Source organism: Malaclemys terrapin, chromosome 23 (genome assembly GCF_027887155.1).
Source record: "Malaclemys terrapin pileata isolate rMalTer1 chromosome 23, rMalTer1.hap1, whole genome shotgun sequence".
Taxonomy (NCBI): Eukaryota; Metazoa; Chordata; order Testudines; family Emydidae; genus Malaclemys; species Malaclemys terrapin.
Window position 1 is genome coordinate 1390064 of NC_071527.1, and position 24220 is coordinate 1414283.

Sequence of the window (24220 nt, forward strand, 5' to 3'; positions counted from 1 at the left end):
CCAGCCTGCCTCCAGCACTCTCCTTTCACCGACCCCTCCCACCGCCTTTGTTCAGTTTCCCGGGCCCCGGAGTCACCTGACCTCCAACCCCCTCCTGGGTTCTCATGTTACAAGCTCAGGTATGTTCCCTCTGGCCGACTCCCATCCTCCGATGCAGACCATCCTAGTCACACTCCCCTGTCAGCATTCCCACACCCCAGCAAGAACAGTCCCAGTTCGTCACAACCACTCAGCAGGTTTCCAGCCCTCCCTGCTGGAGAGAAAACCCAGGAACCGGCCAAGGCCCCAGAGCTGGAGCAGCCCGGCAGCGTCCCAGCCCACGGGGCCTGCCCCCTGCTCCGGGAGACTGGACCCAGCAATGCTGCGGCTGGGCTCCAGGCCCCTGCTGCCCAGGGCAGGGGGAGAGGAGGGAATTCTGTAATGGAGACCTGGGGGGTGCTGAGTGGGGCGGGCGTGGCCAGGGCACTGATGGGGGGAGCAGGCGGAGAGTCCCTGGGGACTGGGCGTTACTGCAGCCCAAGGCCCAAGTGGCAGTGGTTCCCTCAGGGGCGATCCCCACACTCCAGGGACATAGAGTGGGCAGGGCCAGGGGCCCCAACAGAGGGGCCCTGCCATGCTGGGTGGGGCAGCTGACACCCTACACCTCTTGCCCTAGGGCCCTCACTGCACCAGAAGGACGGACCTGCCCCACAGGAGCCTGGCACTGTTGCCAGCACCTCCTAAAGCCCGGGGGGAGGCAACCCCCAGGCAGCCGGCCTGGGCACAGAGAGCTGTGGTCGCTATAGGTATTGTCCCAGCACGGCCTCTGTTCAGGGGGTACTCATCTAGCACTGAAATGCAGCCACCTCTGGGGTGGGATGTGACAGCACCTGAACAGCAGTGTAGGGCAGGATGCAAAGGAGAATTCGGTATCCGGTTGAAACCGTGGGCACCCGTCTGGGCTAGAACAGAGTCAGCGGAGCTAGAACGTAGGCAGGACACTGGGCTTTATGCTCAGACTCTTGGGGGCAGGTGCCAGGGGGTCTAACCTCCCCAGGGGTCAGAGCCCTGCCATGCTCCACAGAGAGCAGCCCCCTGGCGCTCTGCCGGGCTCTCGGCTTGGGACAGATAGACTGGCCCCAAGCCACGGAGCTGGTGCTAGTGGCGTGTTGCGGGCAAGGAGCAGAACCGGGCGGTAGCAGCATGATGGGCGTGCGAGGGTACGGCGCTGGGTCTCCTAGGCATGGGTTTCTGTCTGCATCTGCCTCCGGTGCACGTATTGTCCACGTGCAGGGCTGTGTTGGGGGTGGGGCGGCACTCACACACTCACTGGGCAGCCCCCCCTTCCACACGGGTGCCAGCCTCTCTCGGCCGCCCACATGGAGTTGCTTTGAGGCTGCAGCATGGTATGAACAGCTGTCGCTACCAGACACATGCCCCCGCCCCCCCAGGTCCTGGCGCCTCTGACACAAACATACCCCCCCACACACACCCAGCAGCTGCACGGGGGCTGGGGCTCGAATCCCTCTGCTGCCCCAGGACTCGGGCACTAGATGGGGGCTGCTCCCCTCTGCTCTGCTGGGGTCACTCCTGTCCCTGGCTGCCCTTCCCCTGTAGCCCCACCCCCGTCCCCGTGCCTGGCTGGTGTTTTCGCTGGCCTGGGCGGGGGTGGGTTTGCAGGCGCCCAGGGGAAGGCATCTCTGCAAATCTGCCTGGCAGCTCCTCAATAATTCATACGCTGCTGGAGCGCTCGCAAGATGCCCTAATTCTGAGACCTGTTCAGCTGCGGGAGACGCCCTGGCCTGTCCCCTGCCAGGGGGAGGGGGCCCTGCTCACCCCACCAAGCCCCCCTCCCACTCGCCCCCATACTGCCCACTGCAGGGGGCTCTGAAATATTTCCAGAGCCCTGTCGTCCCCGGGACGGGATCCTGCCGCGTCGGGCGGGAGGAGGGGGATCTGCCTGCGTCATAGGGGGCATGGGTATGTGTCAGAGACAGACGGATGGACGCAGGGCCAGATCCCACTCTCAGCTGCACAGCTGTAAATCTGGAACACTGCCCCTGCCACAGCAGGGAGCCCAGGGCAGATTCTGGTGCATTGAGCAGAGACCATAGCCCGTGGGCCCTCTACAAATCCACAAATTGCTCCCAATGCCCCCCCCCCCCCCCAGTTCTCCCCACCCAGCATCTCACTCACACCCAGGGTTTGTATTTGTGCGGGGAAACCAGCTCTTTGCCTTTCCCATTGGAGCATCGAGTTATCACCCGCATTCCAGCCTGGCCCTGGGAGGAGAGCAGCAAGAGGAGAACCCAGGAGTCCTGGCTTCCAATCCCCACCTCTGACTACTGGAGGCAGGTTTCCTTCCAGCCCCCCGCTCTAAACACCAGACCCCACTTCCCCCTCCAGAGCCAGGGAGAGAGAGAACCCAGGAGTCCTGGCTCCCACCCCCTGCTCTAACCACTAGACTCCCCTCCCCTCCCAGAGCTGGGGAGAGAGAGAGAACCCAGGAGTCCTGGCTTCCAGCCCCTGCTCTAACCACTAGACTCCCCGCCCAGAGCTGGGGAGAGAGAGAGAACCCAGGAGTCCTGGCTTCCAGCCCCTGCTCTAACCACTAGACTCCCCGCCCAGAGCTGGGGAGAGAGAGAGAACCCAGGAGTCCTGGCTCCCACCCCCTGCTCTAACCACTAGACTCCCCGCCCAGAGCTGGGGAGAGAGAGAGAACCCAGGAGTCCTGGCTCCCACCCCCTGCTCTAACCACTAGACTCTCCTCCCCTCCCAGAGCTGGGGAGAGAGAGAGAACCCAGGAGTCCTGGCTTCCAGCCCCTGCTCTAACACCCCTTCCCGCATTACCAAGGACATGAGCAATGGCTTATCCCTCAAGCCCGGGGCCAGGCGCAGATGCTTGGATGTGGGGGTGGAATTGGGAGCTGCGGCAGTGCCAGGAGCCCTGTGCTGGGTGCAAATTTTGCGCTGGACCCCGGGTGCTACGAGGAGACGGTCCCCCCCCCCCAATACTCGGAGCATCAGCAAGAAGCTCTCCCCAGACCTAGCTATATATAGAGGCAGTGCTGTGTCAGGGGAAGTTGGCAGAAACGCTGAATGCTCTGAAATTCCAGCTCCCCTGGCAGCGAGGGAGGGAAGGACTTGGGTCACTGGCCATCCCCAGGCGGGTAAGAACCACTCGGGGGGCTGGGATGCTCCAGGGACCTGGAGGAATGCACCAAGGGCCGTCCTGGGGCCAGGGTGCCGGGCTGCTGACCTGCAGAGGGGGGGGGGCTGAGGCTCTGAGCTGGCCTCATCTGGAAGGAGGGGTGGGGATAACCGTGCCCCACCCTGGGGCCACCAGCTGCTCCCCACAGTAGCAAAGGGCCCCTAGGTGAGGCTGGCAGGACCGGGGGCGGAGGATGGCCAGGCCAAATGCCTGAGAGACCGGGGCCCAACTGGCTCAGAGGGGGCTAGGAGCCCCCGTTGCCTGGCCTGGCTTGGCATGGCCTGCCAGCTGGGTGGCTCCTGTGTGAGAGATGGAGACATTGGTCACTCACATTCCCATCACCTTTCTAATGGCGCTAATTAACAACCATCAACGCTCAGCCCTAGATAAATTCCTGGAGGATAGGTCTGTCAATGGCTACTAGCCAGGCTGGGGGCAGGGATGGTGTCCCTGGCCTGTTTGCCGGAAGCTGGGAATGGGCGACGGGGGATGAGTCACTTGATGATTCCCTGCTCTGTTCATTCCCTCTGGGGCCCCGGCATTGGCCACAGTCGGAGGATAGGACACTGGGCTGCATGGACCCTTGGTCTGACCCGCTATGGCCATTCCGATGTTTTTCCCTGGTGCGTTCCCAGCAAGGATCCCACAGCAAACATCAATGAATGAACGGTGCCAGTACAATGGGAATGATGCTACATGTGGGGAAACTGAGGCACAGAGAGGCTAAACTACTCGCCCAAGATCACACAGCCAGGGATAGGACCCAGGAGCCTGACTACCAGCACCTCCCACATGCCCAGAGGCCACTCTGCAGGCATCCTGCCTCAGTTTCCCCTCTCCCCGGACCCTTAAATCAATAACTCCACCAGGGGCTCTCCTGTGGCCAATAATACCCCTCCATGGGGGCTGGGTTTAGTAACTGATAATACGCAGAGTCCCCGAACAGTCCATCAATGCCACATTAATCTCCAGCAGCCTGTGGGCACCCCAATGCTGTGCCTCATCCCAGCCTGTCCATATGGCGCTATCGCTCCAATCCAGCCCCTTCCAGCCAGAACCCCCACCCTGCCTGGGGTCAATTCTCACTCAGGAGAGGGCTCCATACTCTCCCCCTGCTGGGCTCTCAGCTGAGCACTGGGCTGCAATCCCAAACCCACCCCCTGCTCTTTGCAGCCTCAGGCCCCGCCCCACCTCTGGCTCTTTACAGAGAGGAAGTGCCCTCAATCAGGCCCCTCAAGAGGCTGCTAATGAGGCTCAGATGGGCCCAAGAAGCTGCATTTGAAAGAGCCCAGTTCACTCTGTGACGCCCCATGTGCCCTAACCACTAGACCCCACTCTCCTCTGAGAGCCGGGAGAGAACCCAGGAGTCCTGGCTCCCAGCCCCCCATCTCTAACCACTGGACCCCACTCCCCTCCCAGAGCTAGGGAGAGAACCCAGGAGTCCTGGCTCCCAGCCCACCCTGCTCTAACCCACCAGACCCCACTCCGCTCCCAGAGCCAGGAGTAGAACCCAGGAGTCCTGGCTCCCAGCCCCCTGCCCTAACCACTAGACCCCACTCTCCTCTCAGAGCCGGGGGTAGAACCCAGGATTCCTGGCTCCCAGCCCCCCATCTCTAACCACTGGACCCCACTCCCCTCCCAGAGCCAGGGGTAGAACCCAGGAGTCCTGGCGCCCCGCCCCCCATCTCTAACCACTGGACCCCACTCCCCTCCCAGAGCCAGGAGTAGAACCCAGGAGTCCTGGCGCCCAGCCCCCCCATCTCTAACCACTGGACCCCACTCCCCTCCCAGAGCCAGGAGTAGAACCCAGGAGTCCTGGCGCCCAGCCCCCACTCCCTACGAAGAGCAGGGGGCGGAGAGTCTCTTTCTAGGAGCTGCGGAGCAGGGAGTGACCGAGATGCCAGGGTCTCTGTCAGGGAGGGGCTGATCCTGGTAGCTGAGACACACAGATTTGGGGGTGGGGGAGGGTCGGTCTCACCCCTAGCCATGCACCTCCCACGGGGGTGCTCTACACCCCACCTGCCCTTGCATCCGCTCTCCCCCGACCGACCGGAGTCAAGGGGACACCCCCGGAGTCTCTCTCCCTCTCTCCTCTCCTGGAAACCTAAGAGGCCTCCTGTCCCCAGGGCCGCTTGCTGGCATCTCGGCACATCCATTAGTGGCAGGGCTGGCCAGGCCCGCGGGCTCCTGCTCTCTATTGATGAGTCTGCTTCAGATTCCCCCCCCCCGCTTGACGCCCCCGCCCGGGAGGCTGCTTTGTCTCACAACTGGGTTGATGCAGCAGGAGTGCTGAGAAGGGCCCAGCCCCGGGCAAGCCGCATGGGGCTGGGGAAAGCCGGCCGGGGAGGGGGCAGGAGAGCTGGGGCGTTTGCTCTGGATGGGGGGGACAGCGAGAGGGGGGTGTAGGGAGGCAGTGGCTTGAACAGTCCTGGAGCAAGGAGGCAAATCAGGCTGGCGCTGTCTCTGGGGTGGGGCATGTCCCCGGTCTCGCTGCTGGCCCAGGGCCCCAGAGCCGGCTGATCGGGCAGCCAGACGCTGGGGAGCGAGGCCAGGACACCAGGGCTAACGGGACAGTTCCCAAAGGGGCTCGGGCAGCTTGCAGGGCACAAGGACACAGGACTTGGCTCCCCCAGTATCACGGTGCCCCCTGGCACCGCACTGGGGTCAGCGCTGACTGGAAGGGGAGGAACCCCCCTACCCCCACCCCGACAGCACCTGGGGCTCCTGGGAACGTCTCCCAGCCCTGCTTAGCAGGTGGCACTGACCCCAGGGGTCTGCGGGCTGAGCAGCGGGGTCGCTGGGCGCCTGCAGGGGGAACAGACGGAGCATGGTGGGGCATTGCTGGCTAGGAGCTGAGCCCGTGGGCTCTGCATGGAATGGGTGTGGTCTCCCCCAGCCATTGCCGGGCGGTTCCCAGCTCGGAGCGAGGCCTGGCTCTCCTGGCTGGGAGCTCACCTGAGACCGACCCAGAGCTCGGCCTGGCCCCAGAGGCTGCTGCGTGGCAGGCTCCTGGCAGCGTCTCGGAGAGGTCCCTGGGTGCGGAGCCGCCGGCTGCAGCCCTGGCTGGGCTAGGGGACCGTCTCTCTTGTCAGTGGAGCAGCCGGGGGACAGCAGTTCCACCCCCACCACCTAGGGCGCCCTTTGCCTTGGCCCCAGACTTGGAGACCATGGGGGTCGAGGTGCTGGGTGTGAGTCCCCTGACCAGGCCCTGCAGCTGCCCAGAGCCTCTGACCTCTGTGACCCCAGAGCACATCCGGGGAGGGGTTAGTGACGGGGGTTGGGAGCGATGCAGTGGGGTGCGTGTGGGGAACCTCGGCTACTCGCCAGGGAAAGGACGGAGGCTCCAGCGGCTGGGATGGGGGAGCAGGAGGTAGAACGGGGGTGCAGGGTGCTTGGCGCACGCTCTCCGGGTTCCAGCCGCATGGGAGGGGGGTGAACGTGTCAGCGCAGGCCTCACGCCGACCCTGTCTCTGGGCTCAGCTGAACAGGTGGGATGTGGGCACCGGCCCTGGAGCAGGGGGAATCACGGCCCAGCCTGGCCCCTCCTGGGGAGGGAGCTTCTGCTCTGACTCTCTTGGTCCTTGAGCCAACATTGTGCCAGGCTGGGCCCCCAAAGAGATCCGAGTGGCTGGGCCGGTGAGGAGGAGTCCAGAGCCCTTGTGACGCCCACGATGCCACCGCCCCATCCCCTGCCCCATGGCACACTCGCGCCCCATCCCACGCAACCTCCCTGCCCCATCCCAGGCCCCCGCCCCGTCCTCACGCGACGCCCCTGCCCCGTCTTACAAGAGCGCACGAGCTCATGCACCAAGATGCTTGTGCACCATCCAGTGAGAGCACACGAGCCGCTCGTGCGCTGTCCCAGGAGCCGTCCCGTGGGAGCCCGTGGGCTGGGCTTCCTGCCTGTGTCCTGCGAGAGCCTGCGAACGGGGCTGGGTTGCTGAGCCAGGCGCCGGGTGAGGAGGCAGCCGGTGCGTCTCCTCCCGGGAAGCAGCCGACCTGCATGTCTCTCTCCAATTCCAGCGTCTTCCTGCTCAACGAGGTAACGAGGGTCCCGCAGCGACCGGGTGGGCCCCGTCGCGGTGCCGCTCCCGGGGTCTGTCTAGCAGGGATGGGGGGGGGATGCACCGTAGGGTGGGGGGAAGAGGAGGGAGTTGGACTGACCCTGAAAGAGGGTTCAGGCTGCAGACTCAGCTGCCGCCCCTCCCCTCCCCCCCCCCCCCCCAGGCAAGAGGCTGCCGGGCGGTGAGGGCCGAGGTGCTGGAGGTCGGGCACAGCATGGAGGTGGGGGGAGAGCTGGCTGCGGTGCCAGCCGGGCGGACAGGAACAGCAGGGCAGGCGCTGGAGAAAGCAGCGGGCCCCGCACTGAATGGGAGCCTTCGCCCTCCAGCAGCGCACCCGGCCCCATGGCGCTCACCCCGTCACGCTGCCCACTGCACCAACTCCCCCTGGGGCGGGGGTAGCCCGGAGTCCCCTGCACTGCCGCCTGCAGCGCCCCCTGCTGGGACAGGCTGGGACTGGAGTAGTGGGGCGCACGTCCCTATAGCCAGGGTACCTGCCCCACCCCTGCAGCGCCCCCTGCTGGGACAGGCTGGGACTGGAGTAGTGGGGCACACGTCCCTATAGCCAGGGTACCTGCCCCACCCCTGCAGCGCCCCCTGCTGGGACAGGCTGGGACTGGAGTAGTGGGGCGCACGCCCCTATAGCCAGGGTACCTGCCCCACCCCTGCAGCGCCCCCTGCTGGGACAGGCTGGGACTGGAGTAGTGGGGCGCATGCCCCTATAGCCAGGGTACCTGCCCCACCCCCTGCAGGGACAGGCTGGGACTGGAGTAGTGGGGCGCACCCCCCTATAGCCAGGGTACCTGCCCCACCCCTGCAGGGACAGGCTGGGACTGGAGTAGTGGGGCGCACCCCCCTATAGCCAGGGTACCTGCCCCACCCCTGCTGGGACAGGCTGGGACTGGAGTAGTGGGGCGCACCCCCCTATAGCCAGGGTACCTGCCCCACCCCTGCTGGGACAGGCTGGGACTGGAGTAGTGGGGCGCACCCCCCTATAGCCAGGGTACCTGCCCCACCCCTGCTGGGACAGGCTGGGACTGGAGTAGTGGGGCGCACCCCCCTATAGCCAGGGTACCTGCCCCACCCCTGCAGCGCCCCCTGCTGGGACAGGCTGGGACTGGAGTAGTGGGGCGCACCCCCCTATAGCCAGGGTACCTGCCCCACCCCTGCAGCGCCCCCTGCTGGGACAGACTGGGTGTGCACCCTTCCCACCTGGTGAAGCTTTTTGGATGGTGGGGTCTGTCCTGCCCCCTGGTTTGCGGTGTGTGCGGGGAGGGGGAGCTTGTCTGCTGCTTCTCCCACAGCCAATGAATATTTCATCCCTATTAAATAATAATCAACATCGGAACTGAGGGTGGAGTGAGCAGCCCCCCCCGGTTCTGCAGGGGTGGGGGGCAGGATGAGCAGCCCCCCCTGGCTCTGCAGGGGTGGGGGGCAGGGTGAGCAGCCCCCCGGCTCTGCAGAGGTGGGGGGCAGGGTGAGCAGCCCCCCCGGCTCTGCAGAGGTGGGGGGCAGGGTGAGCAGCCCCCCCGGCTCTGCAGAGGTGGGGGGCAGGGTGAGCAGCCCCCCAGCTCTGCAGGGGGAAGGGCAAGAGATTAAATTGCCCCGGACCCCTCGGCCCCATCCCCCCCAAGCAAACGGCCCCTGCGACCCCCAGCCCTTTGGGGAGCGGGAGCACCCCAGGGCCACGCAGCAGCGGGGTGCTCTGTAGGGTGCCTGGCAGGCAGGCTGTCCCGATGGGTAATGGGGTGCAGACCAGGGGGTTCAGGGTCACCCCACTGCCGCCAGGCGAGCATGGGGGGGGGGCTGGGGCAGTGAGTTCCCTCCCATGCCCTTGTCCTGTCCTGCTGCGGGGGGGTTGGACCACGACTTACTGCCCTTCCCCCCCACAATTAGTGTGAGCGGCTGGGGAAGGGGATCAGGGTGCGAGCTGCCGGGCCCCCCACCCTTCGCGGGGCAGCAGAGCCCCCCCAGCCAGGTGCTCCGGGGGGGGCGCCCTCAGCCCCCCAGCCGCTCATGGGGCGCCGAAGCCCCTTAGTGGGGGGGAGGGGGCGCCAGCCGGCGCCGGCGGAGGGAGGGGCGGCAGAGGACGCGGCTGGGGGGGCAGGGGAGGGAGCAGCGAGCGAGGGGTGGGGGGCGCGGAGCGGGCGCAGCCGGCAGAGGGGGGCGGCCACGCACCCGGGGAGTGGCCGGGCAGAGCCGAGCTGCGGGCGCGGGGGGCGGCGGCGTGGGGCGGGGGGCTCGGCTCGGGCTCGCGGGCCCCGTCTATGTCTTTTTCTGACTCCAGCGCAACCTTCCTGCTGAAGGAGGTAACGGACCCCCCCGGGCCCCTCCCACCCTTGTCCCTGGACCCCCCCCGGCCCTGTCCCCCCAGGACCCCCCGCTTTGTCCCCACGGGTCCCTCCCACCCTTCTCCCCGGACCCCCCCGCGCCCTGTGCCCCGGGTCCCTCCCACCCTTCTCCCCGGACCCCCCCGCGCCCTGTGCCCCGGGTCCCTCCCACCCTTCTCCCCGGACCCCCCCGCGCCCTGTGCCCCGGGTCCCTCCCACCCTTCTCCCCGGACCCCCCCGCGCCCTGTGCCCCGGGTCCCTCCCACCCTTCTCCCCGGACCCCCCCGCGCCCTGTGCCCCGGGTCCCTCCCACCCTTCTCCCCGGACCCCCCCTGTGCCCCCGGGTCCCTCCCACCCTTCTCCCCGGACCCCCCCGCGCCCTGTGCCCCGGGTCCCTCCCACCCTTCTCCCCGGACCCCCCCGCGCCCTGTGCCCCGGGTCCCTCCCACCCTTCTCCCCGGACCCCCCCGCGCCCTGTGCCCCGGGTCCCTCCCACCCTTCTCCCCGGACCCCCCCCGCGCCCTGTGCCCCGGGTCCCTCCCACCCTTCTCCCCGGACCCCCCACCCTGTGCCCCCGGGCACCCCCCTCCCCCACCGCCGGTCGCTCAGCGTGTTAATGGGTTTCTGGGAGCGGGGGGACGCGAGGAAAAATATAGATGGGGCAGGGCGCGACTCGGGAGCTGGGACCAGGAGGGGGCTGGAGAGATACAGGGCTTGGAAAGGGCACAAGGGACCCGGCTGGGGGGGATCAGGGGAGTGGGGGAAGCGGGAGAGGGATGGGGGGGCAGGCCAATTGGGAGGGGGAGGTTTGGGGGGCAGGGGACCGGGAGGGGGCTGGGGGTGACAGACGGGCAGTTGCTGCTGAGTGGGGGGTGCTGTTGCAGGGGGTTGGGAGGGGAGATTTTTTGTGGTGGGGGGCGGGGCGCTGGAGCCCCTCCCTGCTCATCTGGCTGGGGTTCAAGGTTCCCACCCACCTTCCTCTCCCCAGCTGCCAGGGGGCACTTCTGGAGGGAGGGGGAATCTAGCCGGTGGGACCAGACCCAGGAGTCTGGGAAGTTCAAGGGGGGGGGGTTGCCTGGCTGGGGGGGGATTCGCTCTCCTCTTCCACACCCCCTGCTTGCCCCCAGAGCCCAAGGGAGGTGCAGCTGCTCTGGGGCAATGGGCAAATTGCAGCCACGGGAACTCTGGGGCCCGGGGGGGGGGCAGCCCCATCCACTCCCCTCATCCCCAGCACCAGGGCAGCCTGTCCCCGCTCCGCCCCCGGGCTGGTTCCAGCCTGGCTGGAAAGGCCTGAGGCCATGGGGTGCCCCATGGCGGAGGCTGAGTGCAGTACCAGGGCAGGGCCCCAGTGTTCTTTGAGCTGGGTGGGGCCTGCCCAAGTGAGACCCACTGGTGGGTGTGTCACAGCCCCCCACCCCTGCACACTTGCCCCAGGCGGGGATGGTTTGTAGGATGCGCTGCAGGGCCGGGCGGGTGGTGCCTGGGCCATGGGACACGGGGGGGTTGTGCTTCATGCTGGGGGTCAACAGGGTGTTTCTCTGGGTGCCCGGAGCAGCCCTCAGCTGGGGGTGGGGGGCGAAGGCGGCTCAGTGAGACGCGCAGGGAAAGCCCCCACCCCATCATTTCCAGCGCTCTGGTTTTCCCCTCCGCCCCCTTCCCGCGTTGCTAACGAAGGACTCAGAAATGTTAATTACCTTTTCATTCCCATGGAAAGAGCTGCTCAGAGGCTGGGAGCCTGGAGCCTGGGACTAGATCTGTGCACAGAGGGACACGGATCCTGGCACTAGTGCACGGGGGGGATTGTAGATCTGTGCACAGAGGGACACGGATCCTGGCACTAGTGCAAAGGGGAACTGTAAATCTGTGCACAAGGGGACACGGATCCTGGCACTAGTGCACAGGGGAACTGTAAATCTGTGCACAAGGGGACACGGATCCTGGCACTAGTGCACAGGGGAACTGTATATCTGTGCACAGAGGGACATGGATCCTGGCACTAGTGCACAGGGGAACTGTAAATCTGTGCACAAAGGGACACGGATCCTGGCACTAGTGCATGGGGGGACTGTAAATCTGTGCACAGGGGGACACGGATCCTGGCACTAGTGCAAAGGGGAACTGTAAATCTGTGCACAGAGGGACCTGGGTCCTGGCACTAGTGCACGGGGGGACTGTAGATCTGTGCACAGAGGGACACGGATCCTGGCACTAGTGCAAAGGGGAACTGTAAATCTGTGCACAAGGGGACACGGATCCTGGCACTAGTGCACAGGGGAACTGTAAGTCTATGCACGGGGGACACGGATCCTGGCACTAGTGCACAGGAAAACTGTAAATCTGTGCACAAGGGGACACGGATCCTGGCACTAGTGCACAGGGGAACCGTATATCTGTGCACAGAGGGACATGGATCCTGGCACTAGTGCACAGGGGAACTGTAAATCTGTGCACAGGGGACACGGATCCTGGCACTAGTGCACAGGGGAACTGTAAATCTATGCACGGGGGACATGGATCCTGGCACTAGTGCACAGGGGAACTGTATATCTGTGCACAGAGGGACATGGATCCTGGCACTAGTGCACAGGGGAACTGTAAATCTGTGCACAAAGGGACATGGATCCTGGCACTAGTGCACAGGGGGACACGGATCCTGGCACTAGTGCATGGGGGGACTGTAAATCTGTGCACAGGGGGACATGGATCCTGGCACTAGTGCAAAGGGGAACTGTAAATCTGTGCACAAGAGGACACGGATCCTGGCACTAGTGCACAGGGAGGACTGTACGTCTGTGCACAGAGGAACACGGATCCTGGCATTAGTGCATGGGGGGGACTGTAAATCTGTGCACGGGGGACACAGATCCTGGCACTAGTGCACAGGGGAACTGTATATCTGTGCACAGAGGGACACAGATCCTGGCAGTAGTGCACAGGGGAACTGTAAATCTGTGAACGTGGGACACGGATCCTGGCACTAGTGCACAGGGGAACTGTAAATCTATGCACGGGGGACAGGGATCCTGGCACTAGTGCACAGGGGAACTGTATATCTGTGCACAGAGGGACACAGATCCTGGCACTAGTGCACAGAGGAACTGTAAATCTGTGCACAAGGGGACACGGATCCTGGCACTAGTGCATGGGGAGGACTGTACGTCTGTGCACAGAGGGGTGCATGTCCTGACTCTCCCCACACATTCTATGGGTCACCCCTGCCTCTGGAGCCCCTTCTCTTTGCCCTCCTCTCCTGTAGCTACAGCGATGAACCTGCAGCCTCTCCCTCCCGCTGCCTCGGTCTCTCCTCCTTCCCTGGCACCAGCTCTTTGTTCCCTTCAACTGTTCTCTGCCTCTCGCTCCTCCCTGCCACGCCCCCTCCCCTCGCTGCTCCTGCTGGCCTCCCTTCCATGCTCGCCCCCCCCCCCCGCCACTGCCAGCCCCATCAGGCAGGTGCAGCCAGGTCCCAGGACCTGCCGGCCCCCAGCCCCCCCAGCTGAGGCCTCTCGTTGCCAGCCCTGTTCTGCCCGCCCTGCGGGAGCGAGAGCCCCTGGCTCCCCCCACCCCGCCGAACAGGGTGGGACCGATACAGTTTGCGCTCGCCTGGGGGGTCCTTCCCACTCCTCCGCTCACTCCTGCCTCTCTCCGACCCCCCCCCGCACGCCCTGGGCTCCTCCATGTATGACGACTCCTATATCCATGGCTTCGAGGACTCCGAGGTGGTGAGTGGGGGTGCCGGCTTTGGGGGGGGTTGGCAGGGAGCCCCCTCCCCGCAGGGCTGGGAGCGCCGGGAGTGCGGCCCTTGGTTGGGGGCTCTGGGTTTCTGGCAGGCCTCCTCCCCCCGGTTATTTATACAGCGCCATAACCACGGTGGCATTTCCAGCAGTGCTCCCGTAAGGTGGGGAGAGCGGGTGCGGGGGGGGGGGGGGGGGCTGGATGCTGAGCAACAGCTGGCACCCTGGGGGGCTCAGAGTCCTGGATGGGCACCTATGTGCTGGCATGGGGCGGGGGTGTTATAGCCCCTCCCCCCCGACATGGGGCAGTGGGTTTTGTCTCTGCGTCTGGCAGGGGAGCGCCAGGTTGGGGTGGGGGGGTGTGAGGAGTCAGAGATGCTCTTGGCTTTGTCGGAATGTGGGGGGCAGGGATGCTGGGGGCACCCCCCGGCTGGGGGTGAGGCGCCCGGCAAAGGGGGTGGGCCGTGCCCTGAGCTGGGGGAAAGTCACTCTGCAGGTGCCAGGCATGGGGGCACTGTGCATAGAGGGGCTGCTCCATGACCCCACTTAGGTCAGAGCTCGCGGAGCCCATGGCCGGTCTCAGCTGCAGGGTATGGGAGAGCCCCTCGCTGCGCCCGCCTGCAGAGGATACCCTGGGCCCGTCCCAGCCAGGCCATGGGGCTGCGCCCCGCGTCGGGACAGAGCCATGTGCCCTGCCCCCCACGGCTGCACCACAGGGCCAAGGAAGGATCACAGCTGGGGCAGGAGAAGGCCAGGGCATGGGGGGGATGTGGGAGGCAGAGGGACACAGGGCAAAAGGGGGACAGGCGGGAGGGGAGCATGGGGGTGCTGGGACCATGACAGTCTGGCTGAGCCTGGCAGGGGCAGTGGGAGTCGCTCGGGGGGGGGGGGGGGCTGCTTTTCAGAAACAGAGCTGAGGACCTATAAATATTTCACTGCAGCTTCTGCTTTTGTTCTGGGGACACAGCAGGAGCTGTTTATTGAAGCAGGCGGCTCCCGCTGAGGGGGTGGGGGGCAGAGTACCGCCCCTTCCAGCTCACCCCAACAGCCACTGCACGTTCCCTGCCTCATGCACCCAGCACCAGGGTCAACAGGGCACACGGGGGGGTTTCACCAGCAACGCTGCCTAGGCCAGGGGGTTCACTGGGGAGCTCAGCACGGGGGTAACACAGGGCCAGGGGCTCACGAGGAGTAGAGTGCGGGGGGGAGCTCCAGGGGACAGGGTGTGGGGAAAGCTGGGGGGGCTGGATGCTGTTGGGAGGTGCTGGGGGGCAGGGCAGGCCGTCCCACGTTAGCCATGGCTGGTGAATGGGGCAGAGGCTCTGTCCCGCGCCGTCTGGGGGCTGGAGTGACTCACCAGCGTGTAGCTGGGTCGTGCGAGGCGCTGCCCGGTGGGGTTGGGTGCCCACCGCGGGCACATCTGCTTGGCTCTGAGGTGCGTGGGCTGGCGCCAGGGGGCCAGATAATCTGATGAAACAACAAAACCGCCCCCTCTGAGGCTGCTGGCACCTGGCATTTCCCAGGGTCTGCAGAGCCACAGGGAGCCCTGGGACGGGCCGTGAGGAGCGTGGGCAACAGGGGACTTGGCAGCTCCTCTGGGTCTGTCCCCGCAGCCGGCAAAGGGTTAAAGGTCACTGCAGGGTCAGCATTTCCGGGGGGGGGGCACTCAGCTGGGAAAGGAAGGGAAGGTGTTTCTGGCTGGCATGGGGGGGGGCCACCTCTGGTCTCCCTCGTCTGATGCCCCGTCCTGCTTAGACCCTGCTGTCTGGCCCAGCAGGCGGTGAAAGATGGTGAGGTCTCTCCCCCACCCCGCAGTCATTTCCCTCCCCCTGCCATGCGGAGCCAGAGGGTGCATAGTGCCCAGGCTGGGGGGCGGTGGGGCAGGACTCCTGCACTGAATAATGGGGCTGACCAGTGGGGTAGAAAGACACCAGGGGCTGGAGTGAGTCTCACCCACACACCCTCTCCCTGTGACCAGGGCATTCACAGGGCTGCCTGGAGGAACTCAAACCCGAAATTGCAGAACTGCTAACTACGGGAACCTATCGCCGAAATCCACCTCCGCCCCAGTCGAGGGCTGGAGGGGAGCAAATGTGACGCCGATTTTTAAAAATCCCAAGGGGATCATGGCAATTACAGGCCAGTGAGTCTAACTTCAGTCCCAAGCAAAGTGGTAGAAACAATAGTGAAGAACAGAATTTTCAGCCACAGAGATGGGGAAGAGTCAACCTGGCTTGTGTCACGGGAAATCGCGCCTCGCCAATCTATTACAATTCTTTGAGGGAGTCGACAAGCATGTGGACAAGGGGGATCCGGTCAACTAGCGGATCTGGATTTTCCAACTGACCTTGACGAGGTCCCTCATCCAAAGGCTCTGAAGGAAACTACGTAGCCTGGGATGCGAGGGAAGCTCTTCTCGTGGGTCAGTAACTGGAGGAAGGACAGGAAACAAAGTGTGGGAATAGACAGGTGGGAACCGCAGGGACCTGTACAGGGCCTAGGGCTGTTCACCATATACGTTAGTGAGCTGGGGAAAGGGGTAAACAGGGAAGTGACAAAATTACTGGAGATGGTTCAGCCCAAAGCAGGCTGTGAAGAGCTACAAAGGGACCCCCCCAAACTAGGGGCAGGGCAAGCAAATGGCAGCTGACATTGGGCGCTGAGCCATGCAAAGGACCGAGCACTGGAAGTGCGAATCCCATCTCCACACAGACAGCGATGGGGTCTCACGTCGCTGGGACCACTGGGAACAGCCTGGAGTCACCGCTCAATGGTCAGGGAGGCCAGCCGGTGCCTCTGGGATCTGGTCGTGTTTGTTCATTCGCTCCCTGTAGGCCTGGCGGGCGGGGAGCCAGGGGAGCTGGCAGCCACGGCGGCTCAGTGTTTACCCCAGGCGGGTGCTGGCACGCCCTCCGCTCGCTGGCATGGCCGTGCCGCTGACTTCACCCTCGTGGAGCCTGGCATTTGCTCCCTCTGCCATCTGGGGTGGAACCCGGGCCAGGCGCGGAGGAGACGCCCAGCAGGGCGGGGAGGGGGGATAAGGGACCATTCCTGCCCCCGGGGGCTGCACCTGGACCAGGTTGCTGTCCCTGAGCAGGGCTGGGGGAGGGCAGGACTGTCTGACGCCACCAGCTGCTCTGTGCCTGCTGCCTCTTAAAGAGACATGCACGGCCCTGGGGTGGCTGGCCCGGGGCTCCCCCTACGCTGCGCTCCCCATCCCCCAGTGCAGACACACCAGCCCCATGTGACCCCCTCTCCCCACATCCTTCAGTGCGGCCGTGCAGCGCTGGTGCAGAAAGTGACTTGTGCTAGCTTACCACAGCCTGGGGGCTCGCACGGCTACAAGCCGCATTTCACACTAGCAGCTACACTTGGGAGTCGCAGGGGGGGGCAGCTGCAAGGTGTTATTTTTAATCACCTCAGGGGCTGTCAGCAGCACCCACCGCCCTGTACCCCCCCCCCCGCCAAATATCCCAGGGCGGGTCTGGGGGAGTCAGTGCTGTGCACAGGAGCACAGATCTGGATGGACTTGGAGAGGTGGGGGTGGGGTCGGGCGTCTGGGCGCAGGGCTTCCGGGCTACAGCTCCCCGTCCTGTGGCGATGGCACTCAGGGTCCCCTGCCCCGCAGGGCTCAGCCGATTCCTACACCAGCCGGCCGTCCCTGGACTCAGACGTGTCCCTGGAGGAGGAGCGCGAGACGGCCCAGCACGAGGTGGAGAACCAGGCACAACAGCAGCTGGAGAGGGCCAAGGTAGCCGGGGGGGGGGGGGGGGGGGGGGCAAGCCGGCGGCAGCCCTGGCTCTACATGGGAGGGATGTTGCTGGCTGTACCAGACCACAGCCCTGGGGCCCTCTAGACCCTTCCTCGCAGCCTGCTCCAGCAGCAGTAGAGGGCCTTGGACACACGCAGCTGGGCAGCTTTGCTGCCAGCCACTAGGGGGCAGCGGTGAACACGCACAAACACGTGTGCACACGCTTAGCCAGATGATGGAGTATCATAGAGGTGAGGGTCCCGGAGTCCGGCCCCTCTCCCCTTGGCCCATCCAGCGTGGCATCCCCTCCTTCCTGCTGCCCGGGGCCCATCCTGCCGGGCCCCCTGCCATTGCCCTTGCCGGGGGGTCAGAGGGAAGCGGGATCCCTCGTACCACTGGGCCCAGGGTGTGACGCTGGCCGCAGATGGCACGGGGGGGGCATGGACGCCCAGCTGCCCCGTACTGACCCCGACCCCCTGCTCTCCCCCAGCACAAGCCGGTAGCATTTGCCGTACGCACCAATGTCAGCTACTGCGGGGCCCTGGATGAGGAGTGCCCGGTGCAGGGCTCCGCCATCAACTTTGAAGCCAAAGACTTCCTGCACATCAAGGAGGTGAGTCTGGACTTGGGCTAGAGGGGGAGGGGCTGGGAGCCAGGACACCTGGGTTCTGATGCTGGCTTTGTCACCATCTCCCTCAGGGATGGGGGGCTTCCCTCCCCCCTGAATCCCATCCTTCTGGGCCCAGGGTCAGCTACTATGTCCCAGGGCAGGGGGCTTGGTCTTGTGCCCCCCCCCCCGTAACAGCCCCTGCTGGTGTCTCCCCAGAAATACAGCAATGACTGGTGGATCGGGCGGCTAGTGAAGGAGGGGGGGGACGTCGCTTTCATCCCCAGTCCCCAGCGGCTGGAGGCCATGCGGCTGAAGCAGGAGCAGAAAGCCAGGTAAAGGGGCCGGCGGGGAGAATTCTATGGGCCTTTCCCCCTCCCCTGCCACCTGGCCCCCGCGGATCATAGCCACCACCAGAACAGCCGCCCTGCACCTTCAGCACCACAGCCCAGAGCTCTGCCGTGAGCTAAAGGGCAGCTCCCTTAGCCGGCAGCAGTAGCAGGCTGTTATCCTGTCGGGACCAGCCACGGGGGCGGGCATAGCGCACGGTGCACGCTGTGTGGGCATGTTACACACAGAGTTCCCGGTGGGTTTCCCCCCTCCCCCCCAGGGCTTCCCCTCTACTCACTGTGGCTTCTCCCCAGGAGATCTGGCAACGCCTCCAGCCTCGGGGACCCCAGCAAGCGGCGATCACCTCCCCCGTCCTTAGGTAACGGCTGCAGCATAGGCCGGTGGGGAGGTCCCACACGCAACTCCAGCGCCCCCCAACTCACCTCCCTTCACCCTCAGCTCCAGCTCCCCCACCTCTGCACACTGCCCCTCCCCTCAGAATCTGGCCCCCCAGCCTGCCCTCCCCCTTCACTGCCCAGCTCCAGCTCCCCCACCTCTGCACACTGCCCCTCCCCTCAGAGTCCGCTCCCCCCCCACTCACTGCCCAGCTCCACATGGGGGGGACACAGGCCAGGCTGGAGGGGCCCTATGGGCTGATCCCTCCTCCCCTGTGAACTCACCTCCCGGGGCTGCCGAGGGGCCAGTGTCAGGAGTCCCACCCTGCCACATCCCCCTGGGGCGAGGCGCCGGCTTCACCCGTGCTGTGGCCCTGCCCTGGCTGCCCCCTGGGCCGCCCCCGCCAGTGGGGATCATGGGCTGGGTCGGGTGCAGCTCTGAGCTCAAAGCTGGGCCAGGCAACCTAGCGCTTCCCCCCCCGCAGTCAGGGGGGCTCCGGGGTGACCCTGGGGGAACCGTGCTCAGGATTGGGGCCTGACCCCCCCCGCAGTCAGGGGGGCTCTGGGGTGACCCCACTGTCCCCACACTCAGTCTCCCCCAGCGCCTCGCTCTCTGCAGCTCCCAATTTGCTTTCACCAACCCTGTTTCTTCTTTCCTTTCCAAAAAGCTAAACAGAAGCAAAAGCCGGTGAGTGGTCAGGACAGGTTTTGCCTGGTTGCCAGCAGGGGGCAGCGTGAGCGCTGTGCACCCCCTGCAGGCTCAGAGCGGGTGCTGCTGTGGAATGCAGCCACTTCTGGGGAAGAGCACGCCAGCATGTAACTGCGGAGCCATTTGGGACCAGAGGGGAAGGAGAGATCCCTGTGTTCAACTCAGGCTGCAGGGTGGGGGTTAGGGAGGCCCGGCCTCAGTGGCCTATGGGGGCGCGGATTTGGCCAGGACACCTGTGTTCTCTGGGGATCTTTGATGAACACCAGCCTGTTGGTTCTAAGGTCCCTCCCAAACTGGCTATCTAGCGTCCCTCTGTCTTCGCCTCCGGGCCGGTTTCCCCCCTGCGCTGAGGGGCCCTCACCTGCCCCCAACCCCTCTCTCGCAGGCAGAGCACATCCCGCCCTATGACGTGGTTCCTTCCATGAGACCAGTGGTGCTGGTGGGCCCCTCCCTGAAAGGATATGAGGTAGGAGGGGCATGGGCAGAGCCTTGGGGGGGGGGATTCCCCGGCAATGGCCCCACCCCCGGCACAGCAGGTGCTGGGGCAGGGTCTGTCTGGCAAAGAGGAATGTGGGCTGAGAACTGGGTGAGATTGGGGGGGGGGCCCGGGGGAGGCAGGAACCCCATTGTTTTGGGGAGCCCTGTTGCTCAGGGAAGGGGAGAGATACCCCATCGCTGGGGGGAGGCAGGAGAGAGAGGAGCCCCATTGCCTGGGGGTGGGGCAGGACCCAGGGAATAAACTGTGGGGACACCTCTCACCCCGCCGAGGGCTCCATGTGGCAGGGGGATCTCCCAGGCACCCCCCCTCTTACACCTTGGTCAGCTCCCAGCACAGCGCCCCATGCAGTAAGCACTGCCTCCCCCCCCCCCCCACCGGACCTCCCCATAAGTTTGTGCTCCTATGACGCTGGCTTTGCAGCTACCATGGGGCCAGAACCCAGAGCCCCGGCTCCCAAAGCCCAGGCCCTGCCAGCCAGCTAAGGGAGAGTCCCTGCCTGCTGTCGGCAGGAGAGGGGCTTTGACACACAGCGGAACAGTTCAGACCCTGTCCAGCAGTGGGCAGCGGTGCACGCAGTCACCCCTGGAGACGCCTGGATGCACAGACACAGGCCCAGGGGCTCTGTCCTTGTCTGCACCCGGCTGGGCTCGCCCCCTGCACCTTCCCGCCCACCCCGGAGCCCTGCTGCCCACCACTGCGGGCCCACATGACCGCGGCGAGCAGATGGCAAGGCGGCGGCATCCTGGCACAGCCGCCATCTCACTCCCGTCCCAGCTGGCACGTCCTTCCCTGGTGCCATCTGCTGCCTGGCCGTGCCCGTGCGGGAGGAAGGGCTGGCACAGGACTTGTCCCTCGCTGACCCCCAGCCCCTGGGGAGGGGCACGATCCCTCTATCGGATGGAGCACCAGGCTGGCATAGGGCATCCGCCGTACCCCTGGGGCTGGCTGATCACGCTGGCTCTTTCTGCCCCCCAGGTGACGGACATGATGCAGAAAGCGCTCTTCGACTTCCTCAAGCACAGGTTTGATGGCAGGTGAGCTCCCCCCAGCCCCCCGGCTGTGTCCGTCCCCCCTGCCCCAGAACCCTGGGGCTCCACTCCCCCTTGGGGCAGCCCTGAGCCCGGCCGGTGTCAGACCTGCCCTGGCCCCCGGGGGACGGCCCTGGCCCCATGTCACCATCTCTCTCCCTCGTCAGGATCTCCATCACCCGCGTCACCGCCGACCTGTCCCTTGCCAAGCGCTCCGTCCTCAACAACCCAGGCAAGCGCGCTATCATCGAGCGCTCCGCCACCCGCTCCAGCATTGGTGAGTCATGCCGCGGGCGGGGGGCTGTGGGCAGAGCTGGGGTAGCCCCCCCCTACACACACACTGTGGGGTCTGGCAGAGCGGCAGCAGCCTGCCCCGGGGTCCCCCGCCCAGGTCAGACTGGAGGCTTCCAGATGCACACCCCCCCCCCCGAGCAAAGGACACAGCCCACCCCCACCCCTGCCGGACGCCCCAGGACCTGGCGTGGGTGTGTGTGTGGGGGGGCAGCGATTGGCTAGGGGCTGCTGGGACCCAGAGCTCAAAGCCCCTCCCCAGCCGCCCAGGCAGTGCCACGCGGCTCCCCTGTGCTGTGCAGCACAGGCACCCCAGGGAGGGGGCGGGGAGCCGCAGGGGAGGGAGGGGTGCTCCCCTCCCCCGCCTGGCAGGGCTGGGGGGGCTCACGCGCTCCCTCCCCCAGCCGAGGTGCAGAGCGAGATCGAGCGCATCTTCGAGCTGGCCAAGGCTCTGCAGCTGGTGGTGCTGGACGCCGACACCATCAACCACCCGGTCCAGCTGGCCAAGACCTCGCTGGCCCCCATCGTGGTCTACGTCAAGGTGTCCTCGCCCAAGGTGAGCGAGGCTGGGGGGGGGCTGCACCATCAGAGCTGTGCTGGGGGGGGGCCCTACTGAGCCCCTGCAGCACAGCGCCCCCTAGCAAAGCATTGGGGCAGCAAGGAGTGCCCCCCCCCAACCTTTCTTTAGTAATCTCCCATACATGGCTGAAGTGGGGGCTCCCCGTGGGGCTGGGGGGCTCTGCCTGGCCCAGGAGTGGAGGTCCCCATGGGGGTGGGGAGGGCTCTGCCTGGCCCAGGAGTGGGGGTCCCCCTCAGGGGCTCCACCTGGCCCAGGAGCAGGGGGGGCTCCCCATGGGGGGGCTCTACCTGGCCCAGGAGGGGGGGGCTCCCCATGGGGGGGCTCTACCTGGCCCAGGAGGGGGGGTCCCCACAGGGCTGGGGGGGGCTCCACCTGGCCCAGGAGACCGTGACTGTCCCCCTCTCCCCGGCAGGTGCTGCAGCGGCTAATCAAATCCCGGGGCAAGTCGCAGGTGAAGCACCTCAACGTGCAGATGATGGCGGCCGACAAGCTGGTGCAGTGCCCGCCGGTGAGTGCAGGGCTGGAGGTGGGACCCCGCAAACTCACAGCTCGGGCTGTGTCCCCCCCACCCCCAGCCTGGTGTGCCCAGGCAGGGCCTGCTCCAGGCCCCCTCCCAGCCCAGCCACCCCCCTGAGCAGGCCCTTTCCTGCCCCCCAGGAGCTCTTTGACGTGATCCTGGACGAGAACCAGCTGGAGGACGCCTGTGAGCACCTGGCCGAGTACCTGGAGGTGTACTGGAGAGCCACACACCATCCGCTGCACCCGCTGGGCAGCCAGCCCCTCCTGACGCCGCCCGCCGCCATCCCGGGCCTGCAGGTACCAGGGTTCTCCCCAGAGCCTGGCACGCAGCACCCTGCCTCAGAGCCCCCTCTCGCAGGGGGGTAGTGTCCTTTCCTGCCAGCTGCTGCCCCACATCCCAGAGGCGGCCGTATCGTGTTGACCGAGGGGTCACGGCCTAGCTCTCTGCCTGTGGCTAAGGGGGCCGGGGCAGGGCCAGGCGCAGTCTATGTGCCCCCCTACAACGCCTTGCCCTGCTGCACCCCCCCTGCACTGCTCCCTGGAACCCAGAGCCAGGCACGGGACCCCCAGAAGGCGACTCAGCTCCCTCTGCCTCCCCCCACGGTGAGACAAGCCCTCCCCCACCCCAAGCTGTTTGGCAGGGGAAGCTCCCTCGCACTCTGTTCGCCCAGCCACCGCTCCCTGTCCAGCTGAAAGGGGGCCCTGACCTGTCTCTCTGCCCCCCAGAACCAGCAGCTGCTGGGGGAGCGGGGTGGGGAGCACTCCCCCCTCGAGCACGACAGCCTGATGGAGTCGGACGAGACAAGCGAGACCTCCCGCAAGCCCTGGGCGGCCGCCTCGCAGCGCAGCTCCCAGCCCCTGGAGGACGAGTACCCAGCCCCCTACCCGGAGCTGTACCAGCCCCACCGGCACCACAACAGCGGCCTGCACAGCGCCAACGGGCATGACTCGCAGGACCGGCTCCTGCAGCGCGAGGCCGAGCAGACCCACAACGACAGGAACTGGCAACGCAACCGGCCCTGGGCCAAGGACAGCTACTGATGGGCCCCGGCCTCAGCCACCCCCCTCCCCGCTGTCAGACCAGCCCCACGGGCCCAGGGAGCCTGGCCGCCCGGCCACAGCCCTGGCTGACCCGCCCCGGCCTTCCCCCAAACACAGCCCGCCAGGTAGCTCATGGGGTCACACACTCCCTGCTGTACCTAACTGGGGGGGAGGAAAAGCCCTCTGTCCTCAGGCCCCCTGCCCCTGCTAGGCATTGCTCAGACAATCTCCCAGGCGGGAACCCCCCCGGTCCCCACCCTGTTCCCACTCTGTCCAGCTGCACGAGGAGAGGTCGGGAGCCAGGACACCTGGGTTCTAAGCACTGGCTGGCCCCTGCTCCAGGCCTGTTTCCCTGGCAGTGCTTGCTCCAAGCCCCTCCAGCCCCCTTGCCCTCTTCCATGGGGCTGGGCTCGGCTCCCTGGGGCAGGGCCTGGGAGTCCAGCTAACAGGGCACAATTTGCTAAGTGAAAACCCCCCAGGGTAGGGTGAGGAGCCTGGATGCTGCCCCCCTCCCCTCTTTCAGTGGGGCTCAGCCCTGAACATCCAGCGGCCCAGCCCCACCGCCCACACCCGTAACCACTAGCATCCAGCCACGACGCAGAGAAGCCTGTACGTAGTGCACCCCACCGCCCCGCACTGGCTGGACTGGGCACGGGGCGCCCTAGGGGGGCAGAGGGAGATTTCCCCCCTGGCTGGGGGAGCTGGGGCGAGCCCTCGGGGGGCCGGGAACCACGGAGTGGCCACGGATTTGTTACAGCTCTTGTGTAGGAAGCACTTACTGCCGACAACCTGTAGCCTGTTTAACAAAGAAGTGTTTGCAGTTTAGAGATGGTGTTTGTGTGTGTGCCAGCCAGGGCCGGGCGCCAGAACCCCCCCAACCTGTGCTCACGGGGGGGGGGGGGGGGGGAGACGACGACCAAGGGGCAGGGCACCAGAACCCCCCCAACCTGTGCTCACCGAGGGGGAACAAGGACTGTTTCCAACCCCCACCCCCCAAACCCATGTGGGGTAGAGCTCTTTGCAGGTGGCCCTGGCAGCACAGGGGGTCCCACTCAAGCATCCAGCAGCTCCCCCACCTTCTGTGGGCATGGTGGGGGTCCAAGCAGGCAGAGGTGGAGAACCAGCGTGGGAGCTGGTTGGGACACCCCTCCAGCTGCA

General features: G+C 65.9%; 1 protein-coding gene across 3 annotated transcripts; it reads left to right on the forward strand.

Moving 5' to 3' along the window:
• The first annotated feature begins 7149 nt into the window (after nucleotides 1-7149).
• CACNB3 (calcium voltage-gated channel auxiliary subunit beta 3) lies at nucleotides 7150-23887 on the forward strand. Of its 3 annotated transcripts, none has more exons than XM_054013165.1 (13): nucleotides 7150-7232; nucleotides 16941-17063; nucleotides 17554-17676; nucleotides 17890-18005; nucleotides 18315-18379; nucleotides 19064-19083; nucleotides 19490-19570; nucleotides 20579-20637; nucleotides 20799-20908; nucleotides 21327-21478; nucleotides 21915-22010; nucleotides 22160-22318; nucleotides 22748-23887. In XM_054013165.1, exons 1-13 carry the CDS (start codon nucleotides 7194-7196, stop codon nucleotides 23060-23062), a joined length of 1458 nt encoding a protein of 485 aa, XP_053869140.1. In that variant the 5' UTR covers nucleotides 7150-7193; the 3' UTR covers nucleotides 23063-23887. The 3 variants fall into 3 exon arrangements, with proteins under 3 accessions (XP_053869140.1, XP_053869138.1, XP_053869137.1); XM_054013163.1 differs by lacking the exon at nucleotides 7150-7232 and adding an exon at nucleotides 9468-9560; XM_054013162.1 differs by lacking the exon at nucleotides 7150-7232 and adding an exon at nucleotides 13013-13300.
• The last annotated feature ends 333 nt before the right edge of the window (nucleotides 23888-24220 follow it).

What these genes read in the sequence shown, in the direction of transcription:
- CACNB3 (XM_054013162.1), top strand. Translation starts at nt 13,256, where the DNA reads ATGTATGACGACTCCTATATCCATGGCTTCGAGGACTCCGAGGTG. An exon ending in TCAAGGTGTCCTCGCCCAAG is followed by an intron (nt 21,479 to 21,914) that starts GTGAGCGAGGCT and finishes TCTCCCCGGCAG; the next exon opens with GTGCTGCAGCGGCTAATCAA. An exon ending in AGCTGGTGCAGTGCCCGCCG is followed by an intron (nt 22,011 to 22,159) that starts GTGAGTGCAGGG and finishes CCTGCCCCCCAG; the next exon opens with GAGCTCTTTGACGTGATCCT.